The 27044-nt window shown below is 41.8% G+C and overlaps 1 protein-coding gene across 3 annotated transcripts in view; it reads right to left on the bottom strand.

Moving 5' to 3' along the window:
- The window catches only part of LOC126091849 (RING finger protein 44-like), a 143851-nt gene that overhangs the window by 109073 nt on the left and 7734 nt on the right, over positions 1-27044 (bottom strand). For all 3 annotated transcript variants that reach the window (XM_049907111.1, XM_049907109.1, XM_049907110.1), the window contains exon 2: positions 19298-19452. In XM_049907111.1, coding sequence (XP_049763068.1) covers positions 19298-19452 — 155 coding nt within the window. The remainder of the gene's footprint in view (positions 1-19297; positions 19453-27044) is intronic.

The following is a 27044-nucleotide window of genomic DNA, read 5'->3' on the forward strand; positions in this document are numbered from 1 at the left end:
TTCGGTAATTTTCACATCTGTCAACACCTGCTTTCTTTGGGATTGGAATTATTATATTCTTCTTGAAGTCAGAGGGTATTTCGCCTGTCTCATACATCGTGCTCACCAGATGGTAGAGTTTTGTCATGACTGGCTCTCCCGAGGCCATCAGTAGTTCAAATGGAATGTTGTCTACTCCCGGGGCCTTGTTTCGACTCGGGTCTTTCAGTGCTCTGTCAAACTCTTCACGCAGTATCATATCTCCCATTTCGTCTTCATCTACATCCTCTTCCATTTCCATAATATTGTCCTCAAGTACATCGCCCTTGTATAAACCCTCTATATACTCCTTCCACCTTTCTGCCTTCCCTTCTTTGCTTAGAACTGGGTTGCCATCTGAGCTCTTGATATTCATACAAGTGGTTCTCTTCTCTCCAAAGGTCTCTTTAATTTTCCTGTAGGCAGTATCTATCTTACCTCTAGTGAGACAAGCCTCTACATCCTTACATTTGTCCTCTAGCCATCCCTGCTTAGCCATTTTGCACTTCCTGTCGATCTCGTTTTTGAGACGTTTGTATTCCTTTTTGCCTGCTTCATTTACTGCATTTTTATATTTTCTCCTTTCATCAATTAAATTCAATATTTCTTCTGTTACCCAAGGATTTCTATTAGCCCTCGTCTTTTTACCTACTTGATCCTCTGCTGCCTTCACTACTTCATCCCTCAGAGCTACCCATTCTTCTTCTACTGTATTTCTTTCCCCCATTCCTGTCAATTGTTCCCTTATGCTCTCCCTGAAACTCTCAACAACCTCTGGTTCTTTCAGTTTATCCAGGTCCCATCTCCTTAAATTCCCACCTTTTTGCAGTTTCTTCAGTTTCAATCTGCCGTTCATAACCAATAGATTGTGGTCAGAATCCACATCTGCCCCAGGAAATGTCTTACAATTTAAAACCTGGTTCCTAAATCTCTGTCTTACCATTATATAATCTATCTGATACCTTTAAAGTATCTCCAGGATTCTTCCAGGTATACAACCTTCTATCATGATTCTTAAAGCAAGTGTTGGCTATGATTAAGTTATGCTCTGTCTTGTTACCCCCAGAAACCATCCTTGTAACCATTGATGCCACTTCCTTCTACACAAATATTCCGCACGTCCAGGGCCTCGCTGCGATGGAGCACTTCCTTTCACGCCGATCACCTGCCACCCCACCTAAAACCTCTTTCCTCATTACCTTAGCCAGCTTCATCCTGACTCAACTTCTTCACTTTCGAAGGCCAGACACACCAACAATTAAAGGGAACAACAATGGGTACCAGGCTGGCCCCCTCGTACGCCAACCTATTTATGGGTCGCTTAGAGGAAGCCTTCTTGGTTACCCAGGCCTGCCAACCCAAAGCTTGGTACAGATTTATTGATGACATCTTCATGATCTGGACTCACAATGAAGAAGAACTCCAGAATTTCCTCTCCAACCTCAACTCCTTTGGTTCCATCAGATTCACCTGGTCCTACTCCAAATCCCATGCTACTTTCCTTGACGTTGATCTCCTTCTGTCCAACGGCCAGCTTCACACATCCGTCCACATCAAACCCACAAACAGGCAACAGTATCTCTATTATGAAAGCTGCCACCCATTCCACACCAAACAGTCCCTTCCCTACAGCCTAGGTCTTCATGGCAAACAAATCTGCTCCAGTCCGGAATCCCTGAACCATTACACCAACAACCTGAAGACAGCTTTCGCATCCCGCAACTACCCTCCCGACCTGGTACAGAAGCAAATTACCAGAGCCACTTCCTCATCCCCTCAAACCCAGAACCTCCCACAGAAGAACCCTAAAGGTGCCCCACTTGTGACAGGATACTTTCCGGGACTGGATCAGATTCTGAATGTGGCTCTCCAGCAGGGATACGACTTCCTCAAATCCTGCCCTGAAATGAGATCCATCCTTCATGAAATCCTCCCCACTCCACCAAGAGTGTCTTTCCGTCGTCCACCTAACCTTCATAACCTCTTGGTTCATCCCTATGAAATCCCCAAACCATCTTCCCTACCCTCTGGCTCCTATCCTTGTAACCACCCCCGGTGTAAAACCTGTCCCATGCACCCTCCCACCACCACCTACTCCAATCCTGTAACCTGGAAGGTGTACACGATCAAAGGCAGAGCCACGTGTGAAAGCACCCATGTGATTTACCAACTGACCTGCCTACACTGTGTGCCGGCCGCGGTGGTCTCGCAGTTCTAGGCGCTCAGTCCGGAACCGCGCGACTGCTACGGTCGCAGGTTCGAATCCTGCCTCGGGCATGGATGTGTGTGATGTCGTTAGGTTGGTTAGGTTTAAGTAGTTCTAAGTTCTAGGGGACTGATGACCGCAGCTGTTAAGTCCCATAGTGCTCAGAGCCATTTTTTTTGCCTACACTGTGAAGCTTTCTATGTGGGAATGACCAGCAATAAATTGTCCATTCGCATGAATGGACACAGGCAGACAGTGTTTGTTGGTAATGAGGATCACCCTGTGGCTAAACATGCCTTGGTGCACGGCCAGCACATCTTGGCACAGTGTTACACCGTCCGGGTTATCTGGATACTTACCACTAACACCAACCTCTCAGAACTCCGGAGATGGGAACTTGCCCTTCAGTACAGGGTTATTACAAATGATTGAAGCGATTTCACAGCTCTACAATAACTTTATTATTTGAGATATTTTCAAAATGCTTTGCACACACATACAAAAACTCAAAGAGTTTTTTTAGGCATTCACAAATGTTTGATATGTGCCCCTTTAGTGATTCGGCAGACATCAAGCCGATAATCAAGTTCCTCCCACACTTGGCGCAGCATGTCCCCATCAATGAGTTCGAAAGCATCGTTGATGCGAGCTCGCAGTTCTGGCACGTTTCTTGGTAGAGGAGGTTTAAACACTGAATCTTTTTTTTTTTGTGTGTGGTTTTTAGAGCACTTTTTTTTTTTGTTTGTGGTTTTTAGGGCGCAAAACTTCTATGGTCATTAGCGCCCAGCCCGTGACTTAATACAGTAAAAAACCGAAATTGAAAACCAGCAGCAATGGGAACAAAGTCATAAAATTGGAGAAACTAAAAGTAGAAGGAATGCTTAAAAATCCCCTACAGAAAGGGGGTGGTTGTCCCCAAAAAAAGCTTCAAATGACTGACGTCATTTCACTGTCACTAATAAACTGAAGAACACGGTCGGCTGAGCGCGTGTCATCTGCTAAAATCGACGATAGATCAGGCGATAGCTGTAGACGGGAGCGTAACGGATTAAAATAGGGGCATTCAATTAAAAGGTGTCTTACCGTCCACAGCTGAGAGCAGTGGGGACAGAGTGGGGGAGGATCACCGCTTAAAAGATGTCGATGGCTAAAAAGACAGTGCCCTATCGGGAGTCTAGCTAAAATTACCTCCTCCCGACGACGCGTTCGGGAGGAAGACGTCCAAGCGCAAGGAAGGGCTTTCACTTCCCGCAATTTATTACGGGGAAGTGTTGACCAATGCGCATGCCATAAATGAGCAACTTTGCGACATAAACCGCTCCGTAGATCGGTGAAGGGAAGCGACTGAATAGCTGGCCGAGGAAGAGAGACTGCAGCCTTGACTGCAATATCGGCCGCCTCATTTCCACAGATACCAGCGTGTCCCGGGAGCCAGAGGAACGCTATCGAGACGCCCCCCAGGTGGAGCAAGCGCAGACAGTCCTGAATCCGGTGGACCAGGGGGTGCACAGGGTAAAGAGCTTGGAGACTGAGGAGAGAGCTGAGAGAATCGGAGCAGATAACGTACTGTATCCGCTGATGGCGGCGGATGTAGTGGACAGCCTGGAGAACAGCGTAAAGCTCCGCAGTATAAACCGAACACTGGTCGGGAAGCCGAAAGCGATTTGGGGTGTCGCCAACAATATAGGCACTCCCTACACCTAACGATGTTTTCGAGCCGTCGGTGTAAATAAATGTGGCGTCCGTCATTGCTGCACATAGAGCAGCAAATGCCCGACGATAAACAAGTGAAGGGGTATGATCCTTGGGAAATCGACAAAGGTCACGGAGCAGGCAGATCCGGGGACGGAGCCAAGGCGGTGCTGTACCCCAAGTTGTCAAGAAGGTTTTAGGAAAGCGGCAGGAAAGAGAATGGAGCAGTTGACGGAAGCGGACTCCCGGGGGTAGTAGGGAGGAGGGGCGGCCTGCATACCCTACATCAAAGGAGGTGTCGAAAAAAAGGTCATGGGCCGGATTAGCAGGCATGGAAGACAGATGGCTAGCATAACGACTCAGGAGGACTGCTCGCCGATTGGACAGCGGAGGTTCAGCAGTCTCAGCATAAAGGCTTTCCACAGGGCTAGTGTAAAAAGCTCCAGACACTAAACGTAATCCACGGTGGTGGATAGAGTCGAGACGCCGAAGAATAGACGGCCGAGCAGAGGAGTAGACTATGCTTCCATAATCCAACTTCGAGCGCACTAAGGCGCGATAGAGGCGGAGAAGGACCACTCGGTCCGCTCCCCAGGAGGTACCATTCAGGACACGGAGGGTGTTAAGCGATCGCAGACAGCGAGCCGAAAGATAGGAAACGTGGGAGGACCAGCACAGTTTTCTGTCAAACTTAAGACCAAAGAATTTAGCGACATCTGAAAACGGAAGGTTGACAGGACCTAGATGTATGGAGGGTGGAAGAAACTCCTTACATCACCAAAAATTGACACAAACGGTCTTACTGGGTGAGAAACGGAAGCCGGTTTCGATGCTCCACGAGTGGAGGCGATCGAGACATCCTTGAAGACGTCGTTCAAGAAGGCTGGTCCGTTGAGAGCTGTAGTAGATCGCAAAATCGTCCACAAAGAGGGAGCCCGAGACATCAGGAAGGAGACAATCCATAATTGGATTTATGGCAATGGCAAACAGTACAACACTCAGCACGGAGCCCTGGGGTACCCCGTTTTCTTGGGAGAAAGTACGGGAGAGAGTAGTGTTCACCCGCACCCTAACAGTGCGCTCTGCCATAAATTCACGAAGAAAAAGGGGCAGCCGGCCTCGAAAGCCCCCAAGAGAACAGTGTGCGGAGGATACCTGTCCTCCAACAGGTATCGTATGCTCTCTCCAGATCAAAAACTATTGCTACCGTTTGGCGTTTCCGGAGAAAATTGTTCATGATATAAGTGGAGAGAGCAACAAGATGGTCAACTGCAGAACGATGCTTTCGGAATCCGCATTGGGCAGGTGTTAAAAGTCTGCGGGATTCCAGCCACCAAGCTAAACGGTAATTCACCATACGCTCCAAAACCTTACAGACACTACTCGTGAGAGAAATGGGGCGATAGCTTGAGTGGAGATGTTTGTCCTTTCCAGGTTTCGGAACAGGAACGACGATAGCTTCCCGCCATCGTCTGGGAAAAGTACTGTCGGTCCAAATTCGATTATAAAGGCGAAGGAGGTAATGCAGACTATGGGTTGATAAATGCAGCAACATTTGGACATGGATACCATCCGGTCCTGGGGCGGAGGAGCGAGAAGAAGAGAGGGCATGTTGGAGTTCCTGCATGCAGAAAACAGTATTTTAGCTTTCATGATTTTGAGAGGAGAAAGCAAGATGTCGCACTTCTGCTGCACGTTTCTTCAGGAGAAACGCTGGCGGGTAATTTGAAGAGCTCGAAATCTCAGCAAAGTGCTGACCCAATGAGTTAGAAATTGCGACGGGGTCCACAAAGGTATCATGCGCGACAGTGAGCCCAGAGACCGGGGAGAAACTAGGTGCGCCTGAGAACCGTCGAAGCCGACTCCAAACTTCCGAGGAGGGAGTGAAGGTGTTAAATGAGCTAAAAAAGAATTTCCAGCTTGCCTTCTTGCTATCGCGAATGACGCGACGGCATCGCGCAAGGAGCTGCTTATAGCGGATACAGTTGGCCAAAGTAAGATGGTGACGGAAAATGCGAAGAGCACGTCGCCGCTCACGTATTGCGTCACGGCATGCCTCGTTACACCAAGGAAAGGGGGGGGGCGCCGGGGCAATTCGGAGGTGCGTGGTATTGAACGTTCCGCAGCTGTAAGAATAATGCCGGTAATATGTGTGACCTCATCGTCGACGCTGGGAAAGCGACGGTCATCGAATGTCGCTAGAGACGAAAAAAGTGTCCAATCGGCTTGGGCAAATTTCCAGCGTCGCGAGCGCATATATGGCAGTGGAGGCTGCAGTCTAAGGACACATGGAAAGTGGTCACTCGAGTGTGTATCATCAAGGGCGAACCATTCGAAGCGCCGAGCTAGCGGAACAGTACCGACCGCAAGGTCCAAATGAGATAAATTTGTCGTGGAGGCAGACAAAAATGTGGGGACCCCAGTGTTGAGGCAAACTAGATCCGCTTGGTGGAAGACGTCTAGCAATAGAGAGCCACATGGACAAGGATGTGGAGATCCCCAAAGCGGGTGGTGGGCATTGAAGTCCCCAACCAGCAAATAGGGGGGTGGAAGCTGACCAAGAAGATGAAGATCAGCTCGTGCCATTGGTGTGGATGATGGAATGTATACAGTACAAAGAGAGAACGTGTATCCAGAAAGGGAAAGACGGACGGCGACAGCTTGGAAGGAAGTGTTTAAGTGAATCGGGTGATTATGGAGAGTATCATGGAGAAGAATCATGAGTCCTCCATGGGCTGGAGTGCCTTCAACAGAGGGGAGGTCATATCGGACGGACTGAAAATGAGGGAGAGCAAAGCGGTCATGGGGACGCAGCTTTGTTTCCTGAAGACAGGAGATGACCGGCGAGTAGGATCGTGAGAGGACCGACAATTCATCCCGATTGGCTCGAATGCCGCGGATATTCCAGTGGATAATGGACATAGGGTGAACAGAAAATGGAGGAATGTGACCAAGGGCGCTGTCAACTCAACGACTGCTCAGAGCTTGCGACCGACAGCATGGAATGGCATTCAGCCGAAGGCAGAAGATCCTGATCCATAGGTTGGTCAGGAGCAGCCCCTGCCACCAGCGATCGGCCGGTTGACCGACCGCCAGCAGTGCGCCTCGGCGACACAGAAGACGGCCGAGGGCGATTTCCGCCAGGTGGTGCTGTAGATGGGACACACCTTGGCGGAGAAGGAGAGGAACTGGGTTTCTTTGTAGCCTTCTTGGAAGTATGATGTTTAGATGAAGGAGGAACCGATGGTTGGGAAGTTGCGGTACGTAAAAACTCTTCACGAGTATGCTCTTTTTCGGAAGGCTTGGTGCCTGACTTTTGGGCTCGAGATTTAGCAGAACCCAACAAAGGGTGAGCCATAGAGTGGGCAGGCGAAAGAGGTGAGGTTGAACGAGCGATCTTTGCGCTGGCCGATCTGACGACCGTGGCACTAAAGGTGAGGTCACAAGTCTGCGTGGCCGCCTCTTTTGTTGGCAGAGGAGAAGCAAGGACAGTGCTGTATTTTCCTGTCTGAGGCACGGTGGGCTTGCGACTGGCGAATAATTTTCGAGCAGCAAAGGTCGACACCTTTTCCTTCACTCTTATTTCATGGATGAGCTTTTCGTCCTTAAAAACGGGGCAATCTCGAGAGGAAGCAGCGTGGTCACCCATACAGTTGATGCAGCGAGGGGATGGAGGTGGACAAGCACCCTCATGGGCATCCTTGCCACACGTAACACATTTGGCCGGATTGGAACAGGACTGGCTGGTGTGATTGAACCACTGACACCGATAGCAACGCGTAGGGTTCGGGACATAAGGGCGAACGGAAATTATCTCATAGCCTGCTTTCATTTTCGATGGGAGTTGAACTTCGTCAAACGTCAGGAAGACAGTGCGGGTTGGAATGATGTTCGTGTCAACCCTTTTCATAACTCTATGAACAGCCGTTACGCCCTGGTCAGACAGGTAGTGCTGAATTTCTTCGTCAAACAAACCATCGAGGGAGCGCTCATACCTCACCTGTCACTGAACAACATCTTTGCCTCTGTACTTCCGCCTCGACTGACATCTCTGCCCAAACTCTTTGCCTTTACAAATGTCTGCTTGTGTCTGTGTACGTGCGGATGGATGTGTGTGTGTGGGCGCGCGCGTGCGCTATTGTATACCTGTCCTTTTTTCCCCCTAAGGTAAGCCTTTCCGCTCCCGGGATTGGAATGACTCCTTACCCTCTCCCTTAAAACCCACATCCTTTAGTCTTTCCCTCTCCTTGTTTGTGTGTGATCAACAAGCCAGCACTTTCGTTTGATATATGAGAGAGAGAGAGAGAGAGAGAGAGAGAGAGAGGATTTTTTGGAGGAACTTTTAGCACTGTGTAGTGGAGAAACAAAACACTATTTCAGAATATGGTTTTGGGTTTCTTTTGACAAAGAATTAAACTTATATTTAACAGTAAACATAATCTAAGTAAAATAGAGTACCTCCAGTGGGGTCACAGGTTCCTTTCATTGTCGTAATACATCACATGTATACTGTCATATTTTGTAAACAAATATGGTGTTTGGAAACTACTGGGTGCAAGGATCGTATAGCAGAAGAGAAAACATTATCACAAAGCACAAAGAATAAACATTGTAACAAGATTATTACAGCATAAATTTTAAAGGATCTCCAATTATAGTCACATACAACCCATGTTAGTGACCACATGATATGATTGCACAATGGCAAAAAATGCAAGGGAACCCTCAGCTTGATTCACTTTTAATGATTCTGTTATCGTTTTGACTGGTATTTTTCTTTAGTGTGCTGCAGCTGTCTTTTTTGTGCCACTATGGCTTATGTGTCAGTGTAAGGTACAAACAACATCCTACAACAAAACTTGCTAGATGCTCTTGTGTCGTCACCAAAAATTCTTTCTGATCAGTTTACAAATTTACTACTGCACAGCCATTCAGCACAACATTTCTGGGCTTACTGTGTCTTTACTTTACCCATGTTTAGTGCTGAAACAATATCCAGTTATGTAAAAAATACCACATTAACACTGGCATGATATATATGTACACTGCAAGCAGCTGCAGATTTATTAATACCAGAATGCATAACAATACAGAAATGTCGACAGAATACCGTATATTATAAATGTTTAGGTGATATAAATTCAAGAACTAATAGATGTTAAGAAATTAAATAGTGTTATTTTCTGCAAGATGAATGGATAAAGTGATTTTACTGTAAAACTACCACAATATTTTTAAAACCTACTATAATACTCACTAGTCACTAGACAGGTACCAAAACAACTAACTTGGCAACACTGCCACAGTGACAACACAATAATGCAAGTCCAAACAGAGCACAAAACTGAACAAGTATACATTCTAAAAAATGTGCAGGAAAGAGCACAGAGTACACGTTGCACATGACTTTCTTGCCACTAGCCAAGCAGCTGCTGACGAGAGGCGAGGAGGCATGAGTGATGGTTTGTTTGGATGTGATTATCAGAGACTGTAGATGCAGCGGCCGAAGATGGTGGGCATATGTGCACGAATTGTGTGACTGATTGTGTGATGTTTGTGTGTGCTCTCGTCTTCTGACAGAGGCTATGGCCGGATATTTAGCTGAAAGAGTGTGAATGTCTTTTCTACATGCCTGTCTGTGGCTGGGTGATCATCTTTACTGTGAGTTGCTACCTGTCTTCATTATTAACAAGTCTCTCAGTATTAGCATAAGTTATCTGTTGCATGGACTGATTACCACAGAAACAAACTCTGATAAGCACATCAATTAAAAAGACTAATAAGCAAAGGACTTCCACAATTAGCCAAAAACGAAACTGATGGGCTTTTCAGAACAACTATCTTAGGGTTTATGATCCAGGGTGTATACGTGGACAAAAAAATATTCCAGATTTCCCAGTTAAAAACACACTTCTCCCGGATGAAATTACGTATAAAGCAGGTTAAAATACATCCGTGTTAAGCAACAGTATACTTTCCCTCGGAGCTGTAAAACCTATCGGTCCTTTGAATCGTAAAAGTCTTATACCGGCGTAGGACATCCCGGCACTTTAGGAAACAAAATCTAGGAAAAACAATGTGTCTGGAAAAAAGTTTGAAGTGAGACAATATGCACACAGTTTATTTTAGTACTGCGAAAGTATATATATACAAATTCCACAAATTACAGCACAGTAGCTTCCTGAGCTCTAAAATAGAGATTGCGTTGAGCGATGCGCTTTTGCCAGTCAGTCATAGCTCATGTTACGTGATCTTGCCAGCGAATGACCGCAGTTATTCAGAGCACAAGGCCTACAAGAAAGACAGGCTGCGGCGTGTATGTTATGAAGGTAGGCTGAGCTCTCTCAACTAGGCAAAGTGTGTTTCTACACCGGTTAACTCATACGCAGATGTGTATGTACGAAGGAGAATTTCATCGTCTATTGGAATCCCCTATTACGGAATCTTACCTTTGTTAGTCCTACAATCATAGGAAGTCCGTAGGCCTACAAATAGGCCCTAATTTGGCGATTAAAATCATGCCAAAATGATTTTCAGTTGCGTAAGGCACCACATCTTCAATGAACGGGGAACTGTTACGAAAAAGAGACTAAATGCTATAACCAAGCGATTATACCATTTCTATCAAGAATTTCTTTTAAATTTTGTTGTATGAATAGTAATCAGTAATACTTCATAATAACGGATTCCAGTACAAGATGCAATTTTCATTAGTATGCACGCACCAGTTGCAAGTTGACAGATTTAGAAATGCATTTTACCCACTGAGTTAAGCGAACGAGTGAGCTCAGGCTGTTCTTTGTAATGTACACACCGTGGCCTGTCTTTCTCATGGGCCTCGTTCGGAGTATAAGACATGTTATGTAATCAACCACTAACAGCATCATTGTTAAGTAGTGCGACCATACGAAGACGAAAGGTTAATGGTTTAAAGTAATGTAAGTACAGTATAACTTCACGAAAAGCTGAACTTTCACATATAATGTTGGGCATTAACAATGGTTTGCTGTTTTTTTCTTGGAGGGCATGGTTAGGCAGGAACCTAAGAATGCTTCAGAAACTAAACTGCGGTATTTGATGTATTTCTTACTTCTACTTTCATATTACACAAACATACACTTCAAATGCCGAAGTGAATCAAAGATCTGTCCAAAACGCGTTGTTTTTTGCTGGATTTCGTTTCCTAAAGTGCTTGGAAGTATAAAACCCATAACCTTTCCATAAGCCATTCTCCAATAACACAATTTATGTAGTTTTTATTTCGTGATCATGGCTGCAGCGATTTAGGAGAACCTTTACAAAGTAAAGTTCATACTTAGCCGTAGTCGGTGTCATGTTTTCTCAAAGAGTGATGCAACAACTTTTACATTGCTTTTTTCAAAACTCCGAATATACTGTACAACATTTAAACACACACTGACATAAGGCTGCGAGCACTCACAGCAAGGTCTAGGGATCTTTGAAAGCATTCTGCGTTCTGCCTGACTGGGACTGGAGTGGCAATGAAGGATGGGACAGATTAGGAGCAGTCACCATGGTGTCAGCTGGTCAATGCAAAGCGATCCAGTGACTGGATGAACTGGGAAGAGAGATCGCGGCGAGCTGAGATGGTGAGGTGAGGCGACCAAGCCAGCAATCAATCACACGAAAGACGAGCCATCGATTTCAGCAGCTAACATCGTTACATGCCTGCTCAAAATCCCAATACCGTGAAACACCATAATACAGCCGCTGTTACCATGATTAAATACAAATACAACAGTTGCCGTTTATACATCCAATGCCAAGAAATATAACTTGGCATATGTCAAGAGAAAAAAAAACGGTCGAGACAGTATTATAGGAAAATACTATCTGGCAGGGAAGTGGTAAACAATAACATTACGTAAGTTGGTCAATAATTAAAGGAGGAAAGTTTGGAGCAAGAGTCTTGAAAAATGAGTTTATCGAAACGAGTAGCTAGTTCTTCAGATGATCACAGATTACCATGTAGCTAGCACGGTTCGGGTTATTTTTGTGCTCTGTCTTTGCAACAAACATTCAAAGATATGGAAGCAGTTACTAGAGCACATTCCGCAACATCTACGTTCTCCAGCCATTGGATCACACAAAACTTCAAGGGCAACCGTTCTGATTCTGTGGTCCAAATATACAGAGCTACTCTGGCATGGAAATCCTTAAATAGGTTTTGCAAGGCATGTACAAACTGAATTATCATCCCAGACTGTTTCCTTTACTGCGGACTTTATTAGTAGAAAAATATGGAGGTGCTTGCAAGTACATCAAAGAACAGCAAGAAGCATAATGTGAAAACAATAACAGCTGAAGAGCTGTCTATTATGTTTCTAGGTACGGACAGATACATAAAAAGTAACATTATCAATATACTGGATGTCAAGTAAAACCATATTTTAACTTAAGTGGGTAAATCATTCCTCTGCAAGTAATACAACATGTACGCTGGTACAGAATCTAGGCTTTCAATTAAAATCGGTATATGTACAACAGAAGGTCTACTAAGTCCTGAAGTATTTGGAAATTTTCCATACAGTAGAGCGCCTCAGCTGTACAGTAACTGGGAGGCCAAGTCGTTCATAACCGGCAGACTTCAAAACTTAGAAATTGTGGATGGGAGATGAGAGCAAGTAACCAACAGCAGCAGCAGGAGGATGGGGAGGGGGGGGGGGGGGGGGGTGAAGCCTCATGGTAAGGAATAAGCTAGAACGAAAGGGTGGTGAAGCCTTCAGAACATGGAGCACGGTGGCCTTAATATCTTTCGTCTTTATAACTGAGGTGCTGTACTGTACATGTAAAATTAGCTAGAAACTTGCAACAGATTACTGGAGTAAGACTGGTTGATAAGTCTTGCCATTCATAGTTTCTTAAAGGGTCAACAAACACAGCACTACTAATAATTTCTTAATTTATGCTTATTGTTGCTTGGCAGAGACAAGTGTTTTCAAACGTGCATCACTCACTTTTCAAATCACACAGTCTGTCAGTAGCCAATGTGCTCGGGAACACCTGTTGAATTCAGTTCTGCGCACGTGCGGGGCAAAGTTTTGTAAACTGACAAGGTAGGTAACACTCACTCACTGTGTCATATTTCATTATGCGTAATAACAAGGTGCAGCTTTATTTACATCCATCGTTCCTCTTTCTTCAATAAAGGTTACCCACCAACAATTACTGCGGCTACGCCATGTCGATTGGCTTTCAGGATAGCTGGCTTTCAGATCCAGCATTCAAGGACTGGTTGGTGAAAGTACCCATAGACCTTTATAGTGCTAAATGTGGATTATATCCAGGGACCCTCATTAACATCCGTACTATGGGAAGATTGGCTCTTACAATTCACATGACAAAATCCAAGAAGCACGTCGCGAAAGCAGCTGCCATGAGAAGCACAGCAAGTTTGTACATCTACACCCGAGCGGCAGCGACCACTTCAGCCCAGCAGACAGATTCTGCTCCCACTACCACATCTGCGGATTCAGCTGGGTCAACAACAGTGGCATTGGCCGCTGGAATTGTTATGCCTCCGCACAAGGATACCTCACTGCAATGTCAAAACCCGGGGATAAACTGAGAGGAATTGATCAGATGACAATAAAGGACGAAGTAACAAAAGCGGAAATATTGCGGTGTTTGGAGTGCATCGTTTCACAAATATCGTGTGCATCCGTTACTATGCATCGGCTTTTCTCGGCAGTTCGACAGCAGCTAAGCTACTCGAGTCCTTCAAGAAAAACATGAAAGCAATTAAAAAGCTTTTACAAGTATCGATGGACGGCCCTAATGTCAACCTCGCGTTCTTAAGGTAACTTAAAAAATGTTTCAAAGAAATCGAAGGGGTAGACACCGTTTTATTGGAAATTGGTACATGTGGGCTTCACGTTGTCCACAGCGCCTAGGATTCTCGGTGAACAAAGAATGCCTCTTCGAGAATATGAGGGAACAATCTGTAGTGAGCACAAGACTGGTGTACGACGCAGTCAAGACACACGGCGGAGTGCAATGAGTGCTTATAACAAAGTCCCTTATACACTCTGTACGAAACTCACGAGATCGATATGCTGAAGACCTCAAAAATAGAAATGACGAGTTATTCAGGAAAAAGGATCATGACTAAGAGGAAGATTGTTGACACAGAAATAAGACAGCTTAAAGAGAAGACGGCAAAACTTGCGGGGACCATTCAAAATGCTCAGATAGAGCGAGAATCTATTACAGAACGAATCAATGCTCTCGCACACAGCTCCAAATGAGTTGTTCTCCAAAGTCAATTCATAAATTACAGTATTTGTTGTTAAACATGGTACTTACTTCTAAATTATTTGCTGTATTGTCTAATAATAATTAAAATGTTTCTTTAATAAAATGTTTTTAAAACAAGTGAATATGATAGCATTATTTATTTTAAACTGCTAACTCCCAAAAATGTTTAAATATACATTTCAAACAATACCTTTTGTGATTCAAAAATGTTTGAAAAATTAACCAAATTTAAGAAATTAAATATTAAAATAAAGAAATTAAATATTAAAATAAAGACAGGAGGTAAAAATTTAGCAACACAAAAATCCGAAAAGAAAAGACTGTAAAAATGCACAAAATATTTTACAGAAAAAAATCTCTTACTATTCTAAAACAAAAGAAAGTAACTGAAGGTCTTTTAACAACAATTAAACTGCAAGCTTTTGTATTTAAATAGGAATAATAATAAAAATCAGAAAAACTGAGGAATGGAAATGATATATATATTTAAAAAAAAACCAGCGTCGTCATTGCTGAAAGCAAATTTTAGAGCAGGGAATATAGTAGCTGCACGAGATACAGGTTTTCACTCTAAAACTGGACTAATTTCATATGAGAGCAAGGTATGGATTTCCTGCTACCTGTCGCATGACTGATGCTGCCTTCTGTTGTCTATTTATATGTTTAGTTAGAAAGAAGCAGTAGTGAACATTAGAGGTGTTCAGAGACAAAGAGACAATTCACCGGCAAAAAAAGTAGAAAAGAAGTGAACTGGTATTGCTCCGCATGCCAGAACACTTCGTCTTTTATATACTATAGAAAAGTCTAAGTGTTCTAGCATGAAGAGACTTGTGACATTGCTCAACAACATATTATGCACTTTTTTTTTTAAGGTCAATTATACTTTTTGCCATCGATTGTGTAATTTATCTATGAAAGAACAACATTAAATATAAAAACTAACTTGAAGGTCAGTCTTTTTTTACTAAGCCATATCAAACACAAATGTGCTGGTAAAATTTTAAATAGTGTTATAAATGACTTATCTTCTGGGCCCGAAATTTTTCAAATGGCTGATCCTCAAGTGTTACATTTTGAATGAGAGTTATAACACCCTGTGATTTAAGAAATTCACTGCACATTCTCACACATAACATAATTCATCTTGTGTGGAAATTTACTTTGAAAGTAACACTTCTCAAGCCACTATTCATAATATTTTCCAGTGATCTGTTAGAAATGTGACATCACACACATCAAACACACATTATTTCTTACGAACGTACTGCATAATATTCAACCTAAAGCCTTTGACACTTTTTGGTGTAGGTAAACTTGTGTGTGCACTGTGTAAATGACCCATTTTCTATGCAACTAAAGTTTAATTTTGGTGTTATTCTCTGTGTTATGTTTCATTGCTGCAGTATTATTCAGCAGTACTGGGCTAAAATTCTGTGTCAACTTATCAGTTCTTACACGTCAAACCTAAAAAAATTTAACGAAAAACTAAAACAAGTAAAAATCCCGAAATTCTAAAAAATTCCTGGGTTTTTCCCGGATCTCCCGGGCCGTATACACCCTTTGATCATAAGTCAAAAATCAGGAGCAATAATGGAATAATTGGGAAGTGACCATACTGTGCGTAGCTGCTTTATAATAACTGAAGGTATTTTAAAGCCATCTTTGCAGCTACAGTACAAGAAACAATAGCGCAAAACGAGGAAAAACTCGAAAAACTTCCAAGCAGATGGCGTTTTCTGACAAGAGCAAAAATCTTAAGTACTAACATCAACATATTTTGTAACAAAATGTTCTTAGATGGAGAAAGTAAGCCAACTGGTGTGTGTGATTCCATTTAGACCACTTGCTTATTTCAATAAAAACTAAACGCAATTGTGGACAAAAGTATGCATCTCCTTGGATTCGAAAGAAAGATTTAAAACACCTTCAATGATTTCAGAAATAACATCAGAAAAAGTAGCCCTCTTGAACGAAGTGTATAAGGTAGGGAAGAGTTATATAAACCAACACTATACATGAATACCAATAAAGTGTTGGTTCTACTATGTTTGTTATTGTTGGTTATAACCCAATGTGTTATATCTATTGTTTTACACATATTGAGTGCTTTTTCTTTTGAGAAATATACAAGTACATAGCGCACAGACCATCAGCGATTCCCACAGTTTTCTTCTTCTTATTGTTCATACTTCCTAATATATAAACTACTTTTGACGTGCCTAATAGAATAAATAAAATGTCTATAAAACACCACACTGCAACGTACTTGCGGTGGGAAAGTAGCAATTCCTGAGGTCCATGGATAACCCACGAAAATCAGCCGCATGACGACATGTACAAATAGGCACGGCCTGCAGACAAATTGGTGAAACTAGATCCTTTGGGCAGGGCCTATGCATTAGTGGGATACAATGGGCTTCAGATTGGCAGGCCCGATCCGTTGAGGGATAACAGCAGAAATGACCTGTGATTTTGTCCCGGCGCAGAAATCCACTCTTATGGCATGTCACAGACAGCATGCTGATGAAATGAGACTGCGGTAATCAATCCATGCAACAGATAACTTTTGCTAATACTGTGAGACTCAATAATAATGAGGACTGGTAGCAACTCTTTGTAAAGATGATCACTGAGTGGCAGACAGGCTTGTAGAAAAGATATTCACTCTCACAGCTAAATATCTGGCCATGGCCTCTGTCAAAAGATGAGAGCACACACAAACATCACGCAATCAATCACACACAACTAGTGCACATATGCCCGCCATCTCCGGCCGCTGCATTTACAGTCTCTGCAAATCAGGTCCAAATAAACCATCACTCACACCTCCTTGCCTCTCGTCACCAGCTGCTAGGCTAGTGCCAAGAAATGATGGCAGCACTGGCTACAAGCTGAGGGGAGTGGTGTGAGGAAGAGGAGCATCAATATGGTGGAGTAGGGAAGTGGCGAATGTACTCAGCTGCACCCGGCCAGCAGCAATGCATGACATCATAGTAAACTAATCATTTCACCTACTGAGACAGAAGGGAGATTCTTTTTAATTTCCCTGACAGTTTTGAAATTCCCTGATTTCCAGAACATGGGGCAACCTGATGACATACTAATCCCTTGCCTACATAATGGTACTTGTATACTGGCATCAGAGTCATACTACATTAAGCTGCAGCAATGCCCTCAAATGGAAAATTTTTGATTGTCCCTTATATTATACTCAAAACCCCTTATAAACTGTTTGGCATTTTCTAGTTTTTTATTCTAAGAAAAGGAAAGTATGCAGAATCACTCCATACAGGACCATAGAATGTTAAGTATAAACAATTACCAAGCTTATTTAACTGTCCCAATACATTTTATTTTTTATCTTTACACCACAGTATGATGGTACCACAAGGCTCTTTTTTGGCCCTAAAATATTGGGAAGGTATTTTCATTTTGATTTATTTTTCTTCCGGTTACTGAGTGCTCAGTCTTAATTAATCCTAATACCTTTCTTCTGTAGTAAGGCAAGGTATCCATCTGGTACACCTACAGTTCTGTATTTACACCTCTACTTAGCACATTGGAAGTAGAACACACAAATCTGATCATCTCACAAGTTTTGACACTTATCCAATGTTTGTTTCTTTGGTAATGCGATGGAAAAGCACTGTTGGAAATATAATTGTGTATCACCTACTTAACAGATATGCTTTTATCTATGTCAAATAACCATCTGAAGTCTGTCAAAGTGACTGCATAACATCTTACTCATTTCTTCCCCATCCACTTGCTGTTGATATTGGGACAGTTCACCATCAGTATTCAGTATAAATTTTTCCAATGCTTATCTCTTTCTCAATTTCCTTGTTTGTTTCCTCCTCTACTCTGCAACTTCTGGTTAATTTCATCCCTATGTAATCTATTATCTGTATGTATATGGTGGCCGATGAGGATTTTTCTTTTTTCGTCTCCCACAAACTTCAACTGACATGAACATGGGTGTAACTGCTGACTAAGTGCTATAGCAATCTACGAGGTGAAATATGACAAAAATGATGAAGCTATCCTTACACAGTCTGAAATTCACAAATTGCTCCTTATTCATGACACAAAGTACTGCACATTCCTAGGCTCTATGGCAGAGAGATGGTGAAGAAGAACAAGCCAGACCCTTATTTGTCAGGAGATATTGTCATGTAACAGTATTTTAAATCAACAGATTAACCATAGTTCCCACTGATTATATGTCAGCTCTATCCAACAACATGCCCCAATATGACCAGTGACAAACAATTACACTCAGAAAAGCAGGCGGGTCTTAATTCTCTGCATGTTGAATATCATTAGTAAAACAGCAGTTTCCTGCTAACTGTGAATGACAGTAAACATTTCCAGTGCCAAGAAGATATAGGCTATGTAAAAAGTGCACTATCGCCGTGATGAAATACTAGTCATCCATTTCGTCTCCTTATAATTTTACAGTCTTCTCGAGTGAATGTGCCTTTTCAACATTTTATTCAATCTCAACTGAAAAATGTTATGCCTGGCTTAAAATGTTGAAGTGATATATGATGCTTACAAATACATTATTTTTGAACAAAGAATTACATCATTGAAATTGTTATTTTCCTTTTAAAAGTAAATAAAAATGCACATTAAGTAATTATGCTCATGAAGCAAAATTACATAGCATTACTTTTAGTTTTATAGAGTCATGTCAAATTGTTCTGAGACAAGTGTTAGCAAACATTAACCTTGGGTAGTCATGTCATATGTTTTTGTGGAATATGTAAAATTTATGTTTTTAATTTACTGTGAAGTCTTGAGAATCGCAACATCAGAATCACAAGAGAGACAAGGGTGACATTTTACAATTAACTGCTTAATGTATAAGGCAGGTTTCTTGTTCTAATATAATCAGACCCCATTAGCCTAATCCTATTCTGAAACATGCCATACTTTACAGATTCTAAATGAACAGCAAAATCATTATTTGCAATCTACAGGAGAATGTGTACTGTCATTAAGTGACATATTAAGGGCCAGTAACAGTCATCAGCATAAACACTCTGAATGCCCTGATGCCGTAAAAACGAATTTCCAATATTCAGACAAATAATTTACCCATTTTGGTAGCACTGCCTATAGTCCTTGGCGTATGGAACGTGATTGACAGGCCATCTTGGCTGATGATTAGGCCTGGGTACATGGTTGGCACTGACATGACGAGGATATTGTGATGAACTCCTGAGAGGAGGCACACGGCTGTTAGGATTCATCTGTGAACAATGATAAAATTAATCACTATTATGGAAATATTCTACTATTAATTAGATTGTTTGTTGTATCACTATATGAATAATAGTAATTGTAATAGTAGTGGTGGTGGTGGTGGTGGTAGTAGTAGTAGTAACAAAGTCAAAGTTCCACTTGTTGTGCTACACAAAAACATCCAACTTTGCTTTGAAGGCTGCCAAATGTTGCAGTAATTATTTACCATTCGTCGTTGTATATAACAATTATATTAGCCATCGTTAGAGAAAGTATCACTGAAATTGTAACAGATCTACGTCCGGCTGTAGTTCAAGAATGGTAAACCTTCAAAATTTCACGAAAATCGAACAAAAACATCGATTGTTACAGACGGAAGCTTTTCCGATTTTCGTCACGCTAGCAAGTGTAAAGTGACATTAAATGGACATAAGGGAGAATCTAAAATTCATCTACCCTATTGGGAAGTAATGCTCCAGTCGGAACAAATGTAAAACCTACGCAATTAAAGACAGTAAAAAACTACACTGGAGCATGCAATTATTATATATAGAATGCCTACCGGAGAAAAGGTTTCCTGCCTAGGACTGCAGCCTGTTGTCTAGTGAACAATTAAGTACTGTACCAACAGTTTCTTGTATTAACATTACCCGAGGATGTCACCTTTGCTGCAGGGTATGATTAACTTTAGTTTTCATCAGGCATAGCAGTTTCTGGCAGTGGAGAAATTCTGACGATTGTTCAGAACCTTTGACTGTAATTATTTTGTCTGCAAGTTCTTGCAACCTTACAACGCGTATGATGCGAGAAAGATCAGTCGTCACTACGTGGCATCTCGTACAAATATTCCCCGAAAGTTAGCACTGCATTCGTCGTCCGTATCTGCGCATACATAACGCATAGACGAGGGGGGCCAAGTCAGGCATGCAGTGCGCTATCGACCAGGAGCAGGGCTGGCGGTCGGAGGGGAACTGCTCTCGCCCGCACATGTGTACGTCGGTTTATGGTATCGCAGCACACGCTAACGTCGAGGTGGCATTCCAACCCATGCGCGTAGTCCGCCAACGAATTTCGCTGCGACACACACACACACACACACACACACACACAAAACACTGATCGTTTTAGTTATGAGGTTGTATTTTCAGAGAATAATACCTACGGGTGACTTAACAATACGCAAGGAATTTAAATTGAGTCCTTAGACATTTTCTTCCAATGTGGTGTTTACGAAACTAAGCGCACCTTTTTCCTTTATATACTGGGAGCATGAAACAGAACAGACTGAGAATTGCGGCTTTTCATTATGGTCACGAGTTGCCAGACGAATGTATTGCACAATTGTGCGCTATACTTTCATGCCTCTTGATTTTATAACATAGCTTCATACGTATCTTTAAAATTAAATACACGTCAGCTAAACGTGACAGTATTCCAAGGACGTACCATACAGATATCAGAAGCAATAAAGCTGCTAATAGAGAAGTTTGGGCATTGTTAGGAAGATATTCGTTTAACAATAGTGACGTGATATCTTTAAATTCAAGCAAAACTACATTGGACTATTTGACAAGACATGCAGAACGTTTTCTTGAGCTGTTCATACTATTTAAGAAACGGGACAATATAATTTTGGGATCTGAATACTTAACCGAAGTACGGTTGGACAAAAGAATGGTATATGTGCCTATACAGCCGACAAACTGCGGATAGGAAAGGCTACTGTGGATGTGAATCATTTTCTCAGCATACAATCGATAAATTTAAGTCAAGCTTCCATAATTCACAGAAAAACTCCAGAAGAGTAACGACTTGTTTCAGAAAAATTAACATTGGCAACCAAATTGTCTCTGTTCTTTGCAATGTTTGTAAGTGCTATTATAGACCTTTTTTGCACCGCCACGACCTCTGCAGAATGCACGGTTGCCTTGAATGCAACAAGACTATTCTAAACCTCACAACAGAATGGCGGCTGAGTACAGTGCAAGGGGAGACTTTAGTTTCGTGTTAAGCAAAACAATCTAAAAACTTATGAAATTAAGCCTGTGCACCATCCATCACGATTTGAAGATTCGAGACAGCACGAGCACCAAAGCTTAAACCACGGTACACTGTAACCACGTGTAAACGTGGCCGAAATCCTTGACGCATTTGTGATCCTGTAAAGACACTTCCACGCGCTTTCAGAAATAACGAAACACACACACTACCAACGATCAGGGCAAATGAAAGGTTTGTCACTAAACAGCATGCGAAGTATCCAGAGATGAAAATCATGCCACAAAGAAGGACAAGATTTCAGTACATACCACTCACAAGGAAGCCTCAAGACGCTGAAAACACAGGAAGTGTGTATACACATTAGAGTCTAGGAATGTTCCGTTTTCTTTCGTTCGACAAGAATAGTTCGTTATAGATTTATTATAAGAACATGTAACAATGAATTCTAATAATGATCTCAATCGTTTTGTTGACTAGGAGTGGACAACGAATGGTACTGTAATTCTTCAATTAGACACGTTCTGATCCAATTTCTGACAATTGGGAGAAGCACGTTTATAACAGTCTATAACTTGAAATGAAGCGATTACTTCGGAAATTATTTTTCTAATTTGTATGGTCGGTCCTAAGAAACATGGATGCAATGGGTACTACATTTCTAAGAGTAGCATGTAACTCCATGCAAATTTTCCGCTGCATTTCCCTTATTTGCACAATTTTTACCAAGTGCCACGGCCTAAATATAAAATAAATAATAATTATTCACATTTTTTTCAACATAACATGTTTTAAATGGTACTAAAGAGTATAAAATAATTTCTCCTAGCTCCATTTGGATTCCTAACATCTACACAGACTCCTGAAAATTTGTGCTTGTCAGTTTTAAATAGCTATGACAATACTTTTATGATTTATAATGGAAAAACATTGGGTTTATGTGATATACAACTGATGCATGAATAGTTAGTTCTCCTCTTAACTATTATCTATTGCATGTGCCCCATATTTTTTATTATTAATCTTACAAGAATTGTCATAGCAATTACAAATGCACAAACTAAAAATTTCAAGGACTACTTGTCTGCAGGTAGGAGAGTATTTTATACTTTTTAGCCCAATTAAAAATTTATTTTTGGGTAGGCTAAACAATTATTTTATGCTTTGTGTGTGTGTGTGTGTGTGTGTGTGTGTGTGTGTGTGTGTTGGGTGGGTGGGGGGAGGGGTGCATGCATGCATGCAGCTTCACTTGTGTAACCCCCCCCCCCCCCGTCCATCTCCTCTTCCCCCATCTGCTGTCGTACTGCCTGGAACGCATTCCAATACTACATGCACAAGACTTGGGGTCCTGTAGGGTAGCCGAGATATCGAGCATAACCAACCTTTAACACCCCCACCTCTACCGAATAGACTGACTAGAAATCAAATTAATACTGCACTATCATCCAGTTTTGAGCTATTTTTAAAATCGGGAAGTTAGGTTAAAACCAATTGCAAAACTTGTTCCAAACAGACAGACTGACAAGAAAGCAACCGAAGTTTGCACTACATGTTATGAAAATAATTGGACATGGTACTGTGTACCTATATTGAACAGATTCACTCTGTTTTTTGTTGTTCATAATGTTGTTACATTTTAGAACATTTCAAAATGGTGTAATGCGCAATGGACAATAAAGTGAATAAAATACTGTGGTCGAGACAAACAGAATTATGAAATTGCAACCAAATGACCGTGACCTCTGTAGAGCATTTATGCCAAATTAAACATGAACCCAATACAAAAATGTTAAAAGCTCAGCTACATAAAACATTTAAAATAACTGAATGGCAACAATTTTCTGGCTAGTAAAACTATTGTCCAAACAGTGCTGCAGGTTTACTGATTTCCAGTTTTTAACAGTAATGAATTTCAACTTTTTTTTTAAATCCAAAGCTTAGGAGTTGCCACCGTTTGGATTGCCAACTAACAATCTAGTGGCTGCAGCTCAGGCAGTTTCTACAGCATCCTTTCCCCAATAAAGACTCACTGAAGAAGGTGCACAGGAGAGGGGCCGGAAAGACACCAGAAGACTGACAGCTGAGACATGCTTAAATAGCTAGACTTTTATTTGCAATGCCCACAAAACCCAACGGCCTAAGTAATAGTTATATAGTCTAGCGTACAGTGATAATCTATCTCTAAATTTCTCGTTGTTGCAGAATGTGGGTGGAGGACCCACAACACTTACCAAAATACTGCCAGTGGCTCAAAAAGGTGAGCACAAAATTGATCTTGGACAAATGTATAAAACGTCATATTCATGACATGCAGCTACTGACAATTTTTAAAGTAATTCTAGTAGCTTGTGTGCTACAGGAGGAAAAAATATACTTTTGTATATAAATTTGTATTTCACTGGTAGCTTGAGTATGCTCAAGCCCAATATGTTCCTTTTTATAAATTTAAGTACATACACAGTTTACTAATCCACAAAGAAATATTTTTAGAATTAAAAATCTATCAAAATCTTCTAAAAACATTATATCAACTGGGCTGTTTGGTGGCTTTGCCTATTTCTGGTATAGTCATGTCACTACCACAGGACTTTTGTGGTCATCTGTTGAGTTTTCAGCATTGGTCCACACCCACGGCTCCCAGTGCCCATGTATACTGCCTGCGCCTGCTACTAACTGCAATTTAGGATGTTTCATTTTGTAACCATCCAATTTAAGTGGCTCTGACAATTCAAACACCACCCAAACACTGGGAGACCATATATCTTTAATGACCCAATGTTAGTTATATGTATACACCTGAGGACATGATTAAATCTTCATGAGACAAATCATGTATGATCCTGTAACGAACTATTAACAGTTAATGCGGCTACCAGAAGAGATTTAGAAGAATTTAATAATTAAATAAAAATTAAATGTTGCTATCATGTAACTAAGCTGTGGATGCCGAAACCATAAAATCATACGGTATAATGTGTAAAGGGTTGGCAGATGGGCAGGATGAGTAACACGGTGAATAGATGGTAGATGGCTTCCAGGTGATTAAGGAAAGGGAGAGGAAGTGAGCTAAGGATGGTGGGTATGTAACAGTAGAAAACATGCAGGAACGACAGGGTTGCCTGTAACTGACGACTGTAATGCATGAATAAGTCTAGAAAAGGCCTTTATCAAGCTGTGGGTGTCAACTGGCTGATGATCAAATGGCCAGATGGGAAACTTTACTCGGTATATCATGTTCAGATGGAATGAAAGTTGCAAAATAACTTCTTTCAATCATCATCATCTAAGACTGATTATGCCTTTCAGTGTTCAGTCTGGAGCATAGTCCCCCTTATAAAATTCCTCCATGATCCCATATTCAGTTCTAACATTGGTGCCTCTTCTGATGTTAAGCCTATTACTTCAAAACCATTCTTAACCGAATCCAGGTACCTTCTCCTTGGTCTACCCCGACTCCTCCTACCCTCTACCGCTGAACCCATGAGTCTCTTGGGTAACCTTGCTTCTCCCATGCGTGTAACATGACCCCACAATCCAAGCCTGTTTGCCCTGATTGCTACATCTATAGAGTTCATTCCCAGTTTTTCTTTGAGTTGAGTTCCTCATTGTGGACACCCTCCTGCCATTGTTCCCATCTACCAGTACCTGCAATCATCCTAGCTACTTTCATACCCATAACCTCAGCCTTATTGATAAGGTAACCTGAATCCAGCCAGCTTTCGCTCCCATACAACAAAGTTGGTCAAAAGACTGAATAGTGTACACATAACTTAAGTCTTGGTACTGACTTCCTTCTTGCAGAAGGAAGTAGATCGTAGCTGAGCGCTCACTGCATTAGCTTTGCTACACCTCACTTCCAGTTCTTTCACTATGTTGCCATCCTGTGAGAATATGCATCCTAAGTACTTTAAACCGTCCACCTGTTCTAACTTTGTTCCTCCTATTTGGCACTCAATCCGTTAATATTTCTTTCCCACTGACATTACTTTCGTTTTTGAGATGCTAATCTTCATACCATAGTCCTTACATTTCTGATCTAGCTCTGAAATATTACTTTGCAAACTTTCAATCGAATCTGCCATCACAACTAAGTCATCCGCATATGCAAGACTGCTTATTTTGTGTTCACATATCTTAATCTCACCCAGCCAGTCTATTGTTTTCAACATATGATCCATAAATAATATGAACAACAGTGGAGACAGGTTGCAGCCTTGTCTTACCCCTGAAACTACTCTGAACCATGAACTCAATTTACCGTCAACTCTAACTGCTGCCTGACTATCCATGTAAAGACCTTTAATTGCTTGCAAAAGTTTGCCTCCTATTCCATAATCTTGTAGAACAGACAATAACTTCCTCCTAGGAACCCAGTCATATGCCTTTTCTAGATCTATAAAGCATAGATACAATTCCCTGTTCCACTCATAACACTTCTCCATTATTTGCCGTAAGCTAAAGATCTGGTCCTGACAACCTCTAAGAGGCCTAAACCCACACTGATTTTCATCCAATTGGTCCTCAACTAATACTCGCACTTTCCTTTCAACAATACCTGAGAAGATTTTACCTACAACGCTGATTAAAGAGATACCTCTGTAGTTGTAACAATCTTTTCTGTTTCCATGTTTAAAGATTGGTGTGATTACTGCTTTTGTCCAGTCTGATTGAACCTGTCCCAACTCCCAGGTCATTTCAATTATCCTGTGTAGCCATTTAAGACGTGACATTCCACTGTATTTGATGAGTTCAGACTTAATTTCATCCACCCCAGCCGCTTTATTGCACTGCAATCTATTGACTATTTTTTCCACTTCCTCAAATGTGATCCTATTTCCATCATCATTCCTATCCCATTCTACCTCAAAATCTGAAACATTGCTGATCGCATTTTCACCTACATTGAGCAACTCTTCAAAATATTCCCTCCATCTGCCCAAGGCATCCACAGGATTCACCAGCAGTTTTCCTGACCTGTCCAAAATACTTGTCATTTCCTTCTTACCTCCCTTTCGAAGACTGCTAATTACACTCCAGAATGATTTTCCAGCAGCTTGACCCAAAGTCTCCAACCTGTTTCCAAAGTCTTCCCAAGATTTCTTCTTGGATGCTGCAATTATCTGTTTGGCTTTGTTTGTTTCTACAACATAACATTCTCTGTCTACCTGAGTTCTAGTATGTAGCCATTTTTGATGTGCCTTATTTTCCTTTTACAGGCTGCCTTGACACTGTCATTCCACCAAGGTGTTTGCTTCATCCTACCTTCACACACTACTGTTCCAAGACATTCTTTAGCCACTTCTAGTACTGTGTCCCTGTACCTTGTCCATTCCTTTTCCAATGACTGTAATTGACTACATTCAACTAACTGGTACCTTTCTGAGATCGCTGTTATGTACTTGTGCCTGATTTCCTTATCCTGAAGTTTCTCCACTCTTACCTTTCTACATATGGACCTGACCTCCTGCACTTTCGGCCTCACAATACCAATTTCACTGCAGATTAAATAGTGATCAGTGTCATCAAAGAATCCCCTGAATACACGTGTGTCCCTCACAGCCTTCCTGATCTGTTATTATATAGTCAATGACAGATCTGGTTC

The sequence above is a fragment of the Schistocerca cancellata genome, chromosome 7 (genome assembly GCF_023864275.1).
Source record: "Schistocerca cancellata isolate TAMUIC-IGC-003103 chromosome 7, iqSchCanc2.1, whole genome shotgun sequence".
NCBI lineage: Eukaryota > Metazoa > Arthropoda > Insecta > Orthoptera > Acrididae > Schistocerca > Schistocerca cancellata.